Below are 12,410 nucleotides of genomic sequence, written 5' to 3'. Positions count from 1 at the left end.
TGGAGGCAGCTGGCCAGGCAGAGAGCACAGAAGAGGGGAGATATTTCACCTCTGTGTGTATTTGTGGAAGCCTTTTGTAGGTGACATGGTCAGAGTTTGCCAGTGACAGGCGAGGGATACATGTGTGTCAATATCTTCAGGTTAGGCCCCAGGGAGCCCTCAGACTCCCTTAGGATAAAAGGTGGGGAAAAAAAAAACTCCTTAGCTCCTGATTTCCAGTCTCTTGTACTTCTTACCTCCTCACTACTTCTGTGACTGTCATTAACTAAGCACCAATGTCCTAACTGGCATTTATTTTAATGGGAAAAATATAATTTCACAAAAATGCTGCCAGCGTTCTGCATTATTTGTCATGGTAATAAATGTTTTCCATATTAAGGCTGAATTGCCTCAATGGGACACACCTGTGTCCCTCTTACTAGCTGTGAACTGTGCTAATTGAGTGAGCGATGTGCCCATGGAAAGACAATGGAAAAGAATGAAATGAAGATGGATGAATTCAAACACACTTCTCCAGCGAAGTGAGAATACCGTTGTTTCATGTTCTTTTAATTCCTGGAAGTCTCAGGTTCTGAGTTTTCCCATTTGATAAGAAAATTGCCTTTTTGTTCATGCTTCATCCTCTTTTGTCCATATTCATTTCTACAAGGAAGATCAAAACCTTGTTTCTGGAGCAGAGGGAGTTAAAACAGTCAACAGCCTTATAAAGTGACACTGCAGCTGTTTCTTAAGTAGCAATGGATCTTAATGAAACCCTGCTCATAAAATTATCATCCTAGCAGCAAGTAGAGGTCCCAACTGATATTGGGACCCCACTGTGCCCAGCTCTGTAAGAACACAGTATGAGAGAGTAACTTCTCTGGGAGGAATTTAAAACCTCATTAGATGAGACAGAAAGAAGGCAATATGGAAGAAGGGTCCCCATGGGGTAAAGGCCCGGGTTACACAGAGAACACACAGCAAAGCCAGGAATAAGACTCAGGGTTCCTGCCACCTGGGCTGGCTGGTGGCCCTGGAGGAGAAAGGCTTTCATATCAAGCAGCTCAGAACCAGTTTATTCCTATTGCTTGAGGTCAAGACTTAAGACTTTTTTTTTCAAATACTAACTCCAGTCCTCTGTGGAGAAAGTCATGGGCCTGACCTGGGGCACCTCATCAACATGCAGCATGGAGACAGCAGATGTAGGCTGGGCAGAGCTGGGCTTTGCATCCAGCAGAAAGTCAGCACCACACTGAAAGCAGCCGTCCCCTGCTATTTGGCTGTCACACCCCTCTCCTGAGCCCTGCCTTCTCCTAAGCTGGTGTCAAACCTACGTTGGACTTGAAGTTGAAAGGGGCTGAGTTCCCAAGATACTTCTTTTCTTAGAGTCTGTTGGCAGCATTGACAATTAGGCAACTGATGCATTAATATGCCAGGGAGGCTCTGATGCTTATTCATGGGCTGCTCTTGAGGGTTTATTGAATTGATGCCTGGTAAAGCGACTAATGGGAGCCCTTGGCAGGGTACCTTAGATGGATTTCCTTATTATCCCTCTAGATTTTATACTCACTAGCAAAATCAGTATTAAAGCTGGTGCACAATGCAGCCTCTTTTAGCTTCAGGGTTTAAAGATTTATGGGGCATCAGGGAAAATCAATGAAGGCAAAAGCCAATGACAAAAAAAGTAAAATCCAAGTGACCCAAATGGTGCTGAACTACGGTGAACAAAAGAAATCATTAGTTTTTTATTTTTCCACCTTTTTTTAGGGAATCTTTTTTTTTCATTTTTTATTATTATAATTTTATTTTCTACTGATCTCCCCTGGCCTTCCTAACTTGTTTCCTCTCATGTGCTTTGGTGAGACAGCATGTGGACCTTGTTCTCCAGAAATTGTTACCAGGGCACAGGTACTGAGCCCTTAAAAGGGAGTTACAAGGATTTGAGGCTGCAGTTTTAGGATTTTTGAAGGTGAGAGATGCTGAAAGAGGGCTGGAGAGCTGGGAGAATCAGTGCCACTATAACACAGCAGTGTCCATCCCTATGCATCCCTTTTCCACAGCAGATCTGAACAATATTGCATGAACATCTGTGGGGCCTTGGCAGTCTCATGAAACAGAGCCATTGGTTCAGCCCATTTCAGTTTTGAGTGCTGGAATAGGGAGGACAACAGTCTTTAGTTCAAATACTGCCATTACTCCACCTATTTTCTTTTACTTTTTTCCCCAGAAATATTGCAGTGTGACAAGGTCAGTTTTCTTCAGATTTCAGACTTGTGAACTGGTTAGCACTAATGCTTTTCACAAGCAATGTAGTCCCCTTTGAGGTATGACCTGCTGCCTTGTAAGCCTGCAAGCTATGGTTCTAGCTAGCTAGAGCAATTACATTACTCAATCAGATATGTTATTATTCCATTAATTCTGTGAAGTTATCATTAAGAATCCCATCATATTTACTTATGAGTAACTATTTCCCCTGCCCTGAGGGGAAATAAAAGATAGCATTTTAAAGACTGGTAACACTGTGTGTGGAAGGAAAAGAAGGCACACAGCTGGGTTGCTACACTCACCAGTGCCACCCCAGGCTTTCCTAATCACAAAATGCATGATTTCTTTTGTCTTGCATCTTCAACAGCAGCACTGAGACTCAATCCAGACATCCTTGTAATATGCTTGGAGGACTTAGGAAGTTGTGCTCTACCATAAATCAAAAGATTTTACCCGTTCCCCTTGCTTAATATGCTTTTTATTGCTACGAGGTTATAGCTTAACCATTAAAACAACATGGAAGACTTGAAGGGCTAGCTAGCTAGAAATGTAAGTTTAAGTAATAATGTATTTATGGATGTCTGTGTTGCATATGGGGAACCCAATCCCCTCCACAGCTTGCATGAGATTATAATTAAAGTGAATTGAGGAACCGGACTGCACACACAAATCACCCAGAGACTGTTCAAACAGGAAAGTTTTGTTATGAGGAATCAAATTCAGTCCTGGCTATGAATGTAGATGGTAGAAGTCAAATGGCATCAGAGGTCCCATGTGATCTTTCTGATCAAGAATAGCTGCCACCTGCACACAAGGATATAAGACAGGCATACAGCGGCTGTAGCATCACATACCTACTTAAAGCTTTTACTTAACACGCTGCAGTGCCACATACAAAAAGTAGCTTGTTTTATGGTGTGGATAAGGAAAAGAAAAGTCTTAGCTGTTCTTACTTCCAGGATTCCTTTGGCACTGGCATCACTGTATATCCTTCACCTTGATCTTTATTTGCCTTCCTCCACAAAGTACAACATCTGCAGTTGCAGTTCATAAGGTAGTGGAGATGAAGGTTATTTTGGTCCTGTTTGCATGCTGCTTGCTGTCGAGATTAATCACAGCAGCTTCAAAGTCACAAATCTTGATATATAAACTCTTAAACACTTGATAGCATGGAAGTGGTGTACAAATCCCATGCGGGGTCTCAAGAAAGGGGCAAATTTCAGCCAGTAAAATTCATGGCCCAGCAGGCTGTGGGGGAGCTTGTTGGTTCCTGTGTTATGTACCTCTCCCCCAGTCATTTTATTGCCCTGAACATCTGTGGAAACATCGAGGTGCAGGGGGCCTCCAGGCTGCTCAGCATGTTTGACTCCATTTTCTCCTTAAACATGTGCAAATGCTACTTCTATTTGCACCTTTGCAGAGCTGTGATTTGCAACACCAAAGCCTAAATGACACCTAAGATCCCTCCAGAGCATTAAACAAACAAGCCAGTAGGACGTCTCACAGCCTGGGAAGGGCCAAATTGAAAGCAGTAGCACAAACTGCTTTGAAAATGAGCTAGTTGGATTTCTTTGCTATACTCCAAACCAGAGAGGTCTTTTCTAGTGTTTTGTTTGTTTGTTTGTTTGTTTGTTGTTTTGGGGGTTTCTTTTTCTTCTGCACGAATCCAGGTTCTGAGCACTCCCCAGAAAACTGAACCAGGATTCTGATTGAAGGTTTATAATCCCGTGATTTTTATTTTTTTTTTTTAAACTTTTTTTTTTTTCTTCAATTAGATTTCTGTGAAGCAAACATGAAAATGAAGAGGACAGCCAGGACACTATCCACAGTAATGGTTTGACAGTGTGGGTATTTAACATTTTATACACTGTCAGTGAGCTCCTGATTTGATACGGACAATAGATACAAGCCTCATAAAGTTAGTCAGAGGCAAATTAGGTTTTACTAGCTAGTTAAAAGCTAGAAGATGGCTAGGGGCTGGCTGCACAAGGTAGTTTGGACTTGAGGTTTAATATTGTTTGAAGGACTATGTTAAAATAACTGGCTTTAAGGAGAATAGCTTCTAGAGGTATCTCCTAGGCTGTCCACAAGTTCATAAGTTTCTTCTTAAAACAAGCCCTCTCCTCTTCTTTGTAAATGACTTTACAAAGAACAGCCCTGTGTCATGCCAAGAGTAATATAGTAAGTTTTGCACTCACAAAATAGCAAAATGCAGTGTCTGTTTTTGAAATATCTTTTAAAGATGCCTACTTTTCTGGCCAGTCACCTGATTGCAAATGAAACTGCTGTGATCAAAACTTTGCATAAAGCAGCGTTTTGCTTATTTGCTTCTGAGATATGCCATGTATAGAAGGAGAAAGGCCACAATTATTAAAAACAAAATCCATCAGTCTGTCCTCCATCAGTCTTTCCCTTCTGCTGAATCATTACCTAAAGGACTTCTGAAAGATTTCTTCAACTGAAAAACAAAAAAAAAAAAAAAAAGAAAAAAGTGTTATGTTGAGAAAATGACCAAGATTACTCTGAAAAGGAAATGGGTACAAAAGAATGACAAAACATGACATCAAATAAATTTTAGTTCCTTGTTCCTTACTGTCTATGGTTCTCATTCTTTGATTTGTGTGCAAAGGAATCTGATTCTGCTTGGTAATACCAATAGCAATATCAACATAAATCAGGAAAACAGTATAAGATTACAATACAGAATATTCTTTCCAATGGTGTTTATATGAATGTTATGCAAAATTTGACCCTAACTGTTCACTTAAAAGAATTATCATTTCTTTAAAAATTGGGACACATGTTGAGATAGAACAGATCATCAAAGTATAAGGCAGATAAGAAATCAGCTAGAAATATTTAATACACAGAAAGGCAGGCAAACTTTTTTTTTTTTTTTTTTAAATGACCACTTTGTGAGATTAGATCTGTCAGAAATGCTGAGTTAAAATTTCTTGGGAAAAACAACAAACCTTCCGTTTCACTGCCTTTACTGCCCTTGTAAAACCAGGTAATTGGCTTTGCAAATTGAAGCCATAAATTACTAATTCCACACTATGGGAGAGATTTGAATATACCAATTAGATGAACAGTTGCATCCAGAGTTCAAGCAAGCCTAGCAAACATCATGTACGTATTTATATGTGCTTCTCTCTGGAGCATCTGGGTCATTGCCACGGCTTAGAGAGAAATAGCAAGGCAGGTCCAGTCCCAGCCTGTTCTTGTGCTGCCTGTGCAGGCTGACAGTGCCCTGAAGCACAGGCTCCGTCCCTTGGGATGAACACACAGTTTAGCAGGAAAGTGTCCTGATCTAGGCTGTGGCAACGAGGCACTGCATAGCTCAACTGCATTGACTCTCATTGCATGTGAGTCAGCAATCCCTTCCACTTAAAACTTTGAGGCTGAGACTAAAACAGCTTCTTACATTGCGTATAAAGGTCTTAAAGTCCATTTTTGCTTGGGGAGGTCCTTTTATTTCCTTTTTGCTGGTGGAGGGTTCCTGTGGGTCAGACTCATCTGAATTTGGCTCAGGCACTCTCTTGGTGGAAAATGGTGCCAAGGGTGCCCCTGGCTGCAGGGCAGATAGAGAGCCTGCTGCTGTGATGTTTTTGCTAGGAGCTCTTTGAAGTACCATTTCTGAGCACCCACTTCTAGGATGCACAGTGTCAGCAGCATCTGGAAGTGCTTGTTTATTCTGGGCATTTCTTTCTCCCTTCCAGTCGGAGAGTCCAAGCTCAGAAAACAGATGGGATTGTTCTACCAGTAATTGGTCCAGCTGCTGCAGAGAAAATAGAAGGAAAAGCATATTGCAGTAATAAAAATATAATAAAAGGAATCAAGCAGGATACACAAGAGTATATGAAGCATGCCTGATTCTTATGCTTGGTCTGAAGAAGATATGCTATATTTGGCAAATGAGACATTGCCACAAGAAGGAGGAGAAAGGCCTAGAGGACATTTTATTCCAACAGATATATCTAATGTAAAATCTGCAAAAGGACTTCTATCAGTGGCCATTTCAGTCTTTACCCTCTAATCCAAGCTTGTCAGGAAAACTTCCCACAAGATCCAGAGCGGTGGCTTGTGCAACATACCATCAGGATGCCCTCCCTGACTTGGCAAGTTCGATCGTTCAGCTGAAATTCCAGCTCTGCCACCTCCTGACGAACGGCCTGCCGTAGGAGTTGCAGGTATCTGCTTTCCTCCCTGCAGGGACAGAAGTGAAAGCACACTTGAATGGGCAATGAACACGCTCCTCTTCCTCAGCCCCACCATAATGCCTGTATCACACACTGTTGCCATCTGATTTCTACCCATGATCATGGAATAACTTACAAAAAAAAAAATATAAAAAATAAAAAATAACAGCCCTTGTCCACTCAACTCCAGTTCTTCAGTTACCCCACTTGCAAAATTAAGCATGTTGCAGTTGTAGAGTGGGCTTGAGTCTGGGCAGGTTCATCAGTTCTGATATATTACTATCACAAAGACTGCATAAATGTCCTACTTTCAGGCAGCTCAAGACTAGAAGCCCCTACTAACTTTTTGTATAAGTGAGGCTTCTCAATAATCACTGTGAACATGGGCTGAATCCATGAAGAGCTAACTGAAATCTGTTCCTGGATTCCTATTACTATTAAAATATAGCAATTCCACACTAAAAATCTGGCCTACATTTATAGAGCAATTTTCCCCTTCATAATACGTGATTGAACAGTATAGAGTAGCTGGACTTTCTTCTGAGCAAAAATCACAATACTTTTCCACTTGCAGGATGCCCACGGCTGCACCTCACTGACCAGTAATGCTGCGGGAACACAAGTGTCCAGACAGACTGTAAGTGCCCATGGGCTGTTGCTGATGCTAGCTTTGGATTTAAGTAAGTGTGTGGAGCTGCCTTTACCTTCCTTCATCTGGCATAACATCAGAAAGCAGTGCCTGCTGTTCAGTCAGGTGCTGTTCAATCTCATCCAGCTTCTCACGGAAGTGCTGGCAGGAGATCTTCATCAGTTCTATTTCCTGGAGGGTACACTGCATAGAAAAGCAAGAAGACACCCCACTTTACTACTTTTCTTTGAGTGCCTCCATGGCGAGTGCATTTGAAGCTGGCAGAGCAAAGGACATGGGACCACCTCTTACCTGCACAAGGGGGGCTCTGTGAGCAGCTGCCATGAAAGTCCAAATGGCACTTCAAGTGTGTTTGTGCTGGGTGCATCACTCGCATCCCAGTCACCACCTTGTTTCCTAAATGATGTAGGATGAAGTGGCACTAGTCAAGTCAATGGGAATTTCATTTTTGCCACTGAAGTGGGAAATGGACTTTGATCAAAAATCTGGCAAAATGTGCCAAATCCTGATATTATGCTGTTGTCAGATACTATCTTCCAGCAGGATGAGTTGCTATGAATTAATGAGAAATTACTGTCCACTGGAAGTTAGAAACTGTTTTGAAAAAGAGAACTAGGAAGAGAGAGGAGAGTAAGCATGAGAGGGAAGAAATATAAGAACTATGAGAGGTACAAAAGTCTTTCATAACAGGTTCTGCTAAGTTTCTGATAATTTCTCATCTATTACCCATTAGACAACTTGAACTGGATTTATCTAACGAAGTGCAGACATTTACCATAACAGATACACATCCAAGTACGGCAACAGAGCAATTGTTCTGTTTCAAAATTAGACACCCATAACATGTCACAGGATCTATGCCCTAAATCATAGAATCATTAAACGTCACCATTTCTCTTGACTGAGAGAAGTAATCTAGTATGACTAATCACTTACATCTACTCTGATGTAAACATCTACACCAGGAATGTCTCAAAGCAGATCAGATGAATGAGCAGCGATACTATAGAAAAAATCTTAAGAAGATTCTCCCATTACTACTTTGGAGCACAGGAATAATATAAGCGCAACCTGCTAGTAACATCAAAATAAATCCTGCTACTAGAGTCCATAGATGTCTAAGTTTCTAGACATATTAAAGACTTGTCCTTGACTTTTAACACTTTGTTAAAGGAAGTAATGCAGACAGCATCATCGAAGTGATTTTGGAGACAGTACCACCTGCCTTCTGAAGGCACACCCCCTATTACTCTGAAATTGCTCAGAGTGCAAGTAGGAGTTCAGCATGTTGTTTTGGCAGATTTTAGTCTCTAGTAAACCATAGGAAGATAGTGTAGGAACCCGCACTCCACTGCTGACCACTGTAACTGACAGAGAGCAAGAGGCACATCTACAAAGTGTGGCAATGCTTGATCTCTTTGGATCCCTGCAATCATGGCCTTTGAAGAACTCTTCATGTTTGTATGCTTGAATGTGTCCCTCAGTCCCAACAAGGCCTGAAACATGAGGAAGTCAGCCCTGCTGAAGGACCAGCTTCAGCTAGAGGGCAAAAGATGCTCCCCATGCATTTGATAAACCTCATCCTCAATCTCCATTTCAACAGGCACACTCTTGATGATTATGAACCCAGGGATAAACTTTCCCATAACAGCAAATGAAATATCTAGCCCCAAGAGACATAGGATAGCATCAGAAAGGGCTAATCAGAGACTGGTAGTGATTTGATAGAGCTGGTCCTATGACTGTAGTGGAGCAGAGCTCTCCTAAGAGTCTACTCCATGTGGAGCACAGTTGGTTCTCTTAATGCTATAGGTTAGGGCAACAATCATGCACCCCACTGAGGCAGTCAACTGTGTTATGAGGACCTTCAGATCAAGTGTTCACTGATTGCTCATCCCCCCTCAGCTCCCCTCCACTGTCTTTAATCTCGATCCTCAGAAAGTTTGGCTGTTCCTAGATGAGAGCGCAGGGATATAAGTCAGCAGTACCCATATAATAAACATGATTTCTTCTCAACACCAAATCTAGCCATCAGGATATCTAGCCATCAGAACATCTAGCCATCAGAAAGGTGTGCCCAAATGAGACCGAAGAGCTCCTGTCATGCACGTCACTATGAAGAAGTCAACAGGCTATAGGTAAATTTCTAGGTGATTCCTCAGGACTAACAGAAATCTGGAAAACACCATGCAAAAGATCCAAAAAGTATAATGAGGTTTGTGAAAATGTTATGGATGAAGTAAGGGCAGCTCCCCCGGCACTGACTCTTCAGGCATATCACAGAGCACATGTTCACATAGATTTATTCATAGTTCAATCTCAACAGGGATGCAGGGGGGACTAACTTTCCCAGGAACACTCCCAGGCAGGCCATTGTTTCAAGTAAAGTGAGTACAAGTAGGGTAAATTTACTATCTACCAGTTGCTCCACAGTGGTTGCATTCCCCGTGCATGCCCTTGATAAACGGGGTAGAATCTGAGAGAGCTTCTTACAGTAAAATACATAGAAACTACCTTATCTTCAGTGTAAAGCATAAATATGCACCCATGAAATATCTACAGAGTGGCTAATATTCAGTATTAACTAATACTAATTAACTAATATTATATTAAATTATTATTATTATTATTATTATTAAATACTAATTAACTAATATTCACTCTCTTATTGCACAGTGACTGTGATGTGAAGCTGTATCCCTAAGGACAGATCTTGGATAACAGTATGGTGCAAAGCCTTTTCCTCCCACACTCCCTGTCCACAGACTGCAGAAGAAAAATCACCACTAGCCCCTATTAGAAGGGTGATTAAGTAGTAGTCAGTAAGTGAGAACAGGCTTCTAGTCCACCATAAGGTACTGATTCACTGCCATCTTGTGGCAACATCATGATAGCTAACAAGTGCATGTTTTTCCATATAGTGCTCAAAGACAAGACATTCCGGATTTATATATTCAGTGATGTGGCATCAAAAGAGGAAAAACGGGAAGTCCTGCAGACCAGCAGGATGTATACTGCACCACATTTTTCTCAGGACATAAAAGCCCTTCTCAGTTCCCTTCCTTTCTTTCTTCCCCAACACACCCTGAGTCTTTCACAACTTTTGGGAACTCTCAGCAATTCTGACTAAAAAAATAATAATGTGGCGACTTTTTACTGTTGGTCTTTTTATTGCAAATGGTCATCTTAACACAGCCTTATATTTAATGAAAACTGCTTATTCTACCATGATAAAATGGCTTGAGGCTCTGAGAAGTTGCTCTTCCCTTTGATTTAAATCAGTTTGGCTTATGGTATGTATCTGAGTATGCACAGCTACTATTTAACAAACACTATAATATAAATTTAGTTCTCAGTAAAAGAGGATTGCACTAAATCATATAACCTTGCTTCTTCTACCCAGTATAATACTCAGTTACTGTAAATCATCTGATTCACAGAAACTCATTGAAACTCATTCTGTAAATCAAATCTTATTTCTTCTCTGCACTTAACCTGTAAACTTTATCACCTAGTTCACAGTAAATATTTTAAGATTGAGTTGATGAACATACATTATGAAAGTAAGCAGCCCAACAAAACTGAAGGTACACAGACATGTTTGCCATTTCTGTCCAGAACAGGGTTCTTTCCCTCCCCATTTTCTCAGTTGTATTCCCAAGATATGTCTCACTAAAGAAACAAGCAAAACAGGAGAGGAAAGAGAAGGATAGCTTGTGCATTTAGCAAATAAGTGTTTCAGCCATCTATGCATTATTATTTGAAGGACCTACTCACTGGAAGAAGATTTTGCATCGCAGTTTCCTGCAGGAGTGTCAGTGTCTTCAAGAGCTGCAGCTTGGTGGTGGCGTGGTTTGAGCTGCAGCCTACAGGGCGATGGGGAGAAACAGGCACAGGATATGTCTCTGAGCAGCAGCTGTGGTAGCAGCAGCAGCGACAACAGTGACTGCCCTGTGCACCTGTGATGCCAGAGGTTTCATCCCAGTGGCGCGACCTGTATTTGCCAAAGAGTATGCTGTCTAGAGAGGATGATTTTGTCAGGTGGCTATGGGGTGGACAAAGCAGTGGTGACAGCCTGGTTTTCCTGGTGAGGGTGTCAGTTTGGCTGGAGGACTCAGCGGTCTGCTTCACACCGTCCTTTGAAGCCCCTGGGTCTGACCATACAAGACGACCACCCTCAGAGTGTGCTAACACACTGGACAAGTCCATAGGGTCATCCTTAGCAAGGCTGTCAATGCGAGGAGCATTTTGCCCTTTGCACTTCACCCTTGAAGTAAACTCCAGCCCTGAAGGCATCTGAACAGTAACAGATTTCAGAGGAGTACGAGTCATTTCACAGTTTTGGACAGTGCCTGCCTGTTCAGGTTTGTCAGCACCTAACATCTCCCTTATGCTACCAGTCTGTTGATCTTCAGGGGAACTTAATCCAGGCCTTTCTGCTAGGCAGCAGGGAGGACTGCAAGATATTTGTGGCGATCTGCTTGAAGTGGCACTACTCCCACTCTCCACTGCCGTGCCCTGACACAGAGTTTCTGGGAGCCCCCTTTCAGAGAAGTATCTTGTATTTTTTGCATTACTATCCATGTTGCAGAGCATCTGTCTGTTTGTCTCCTCATTCACTGCAAGCAGGGTACCATCTTTACCAACCACTTCCTGGCCCCACCAGAGTCCTTTAACATGTTCTATACTGCTTCCATGGGCATTTTCATGATATGCAAATCCAATGTGTTTTTCAGTCAGGCACCTCTCACCTTCATCGTTGCCTCTGTGTTTGCTCTCACTGATGACTGCATGGTTTGTATCACTCAGTTCAGTGAAGACTATATTTGTATTTTTATGTCCTGTACTGAAACAAATCTGATGAACAAATTTTGAGGAGATAGGATCTCCTTCATCCTGATTATCACTCTTAAAACAAGGAGTGTACTGTTTCATGCACTCCTCTTCTTCCAGTTGCTTTCTTCCAGTTTTATGCTCTTTCTTGTCCATATCGTGTAATCTTTCTTGGACAAAACTCTGCAGATCAGCATTACGGGCCTGATAATCACCATTTTCTGCAGTCAGCAGGAGGCAAATCTCTTCTCCCTGGTCACTGCATGCTTTTGTTGGCTTAGATACTGTCAAGATGCTCTCATAAGCTGTGATGAAGACCTCAGTAACACAATCATCTGGATTTTGTTGGAAATCTTGATTTAACATAGGAAACTCTGTCCTATGTGACAGGGCTGTTTCTTCATTGTAGTTATCAGAAATAATACTCATCTTTCCTGACAAAGATGCATTCTGAAGAAAACAAAGGAAAAAAAAAAAAAGGAGAG

General features: G+C 41.7%; 1 protein-coding gene across 1 annotated transcript in view; it reads right to left on the bottom strand.

The window, feature by feature from the left end:
• Positions 1-766: 766 nt before the first annotated feature.
• Positions 767-12,410, bottom strand: part of ITPRID1 (ITPR interacting domain containing 1) — a 36,595-nt gene continuing 24,951 nt past the window's right edge. Inside the window, exons 6-10 of the mRNA XM_040549135.1 lie at positions 10,870-12,375; positions 7,148-7,275; positions 6,339-6,450; positions 5,669-6,022; positions 767-4,702 (exon numbers count right to left, since the gene is read on the bottom strand). Coding sequence (XP_040405069.1) covers positions 4,646-4,702; positions 5,669-6,022; positions 6,339-6,450; positions 7,148-7,275; positions 10,870-12,375 — 2,157 coding nt within the window. The 3' untranslated portion in view covers positions 767-4,645. The remainder of the gene's footprint in view (positions 4,703-5,668; positions 6,023-6,338; positions 6,451-7,147; positions 7,276-10,869; positions 12,376-12,410) is intronic.

Source organism: Cygnus olor, chromosome 2, assembly GCF_009769625.2.
Source record: "Cygnus olor isolate bCygOlo1 chromosome 2, bCygOlo1.pri.v2, whole genome shotgun sequence".
Lineage (NCBI taxonomy): Eukaryota > Metazoa > Chordata > Aves > Anseriformes > Anatidae > Cygnus > Cygnus olor.
Note: the sequence above shows the minus strand (reverse complement) of the source record. Positions and strands in the feature narration are given on the sequence as shown.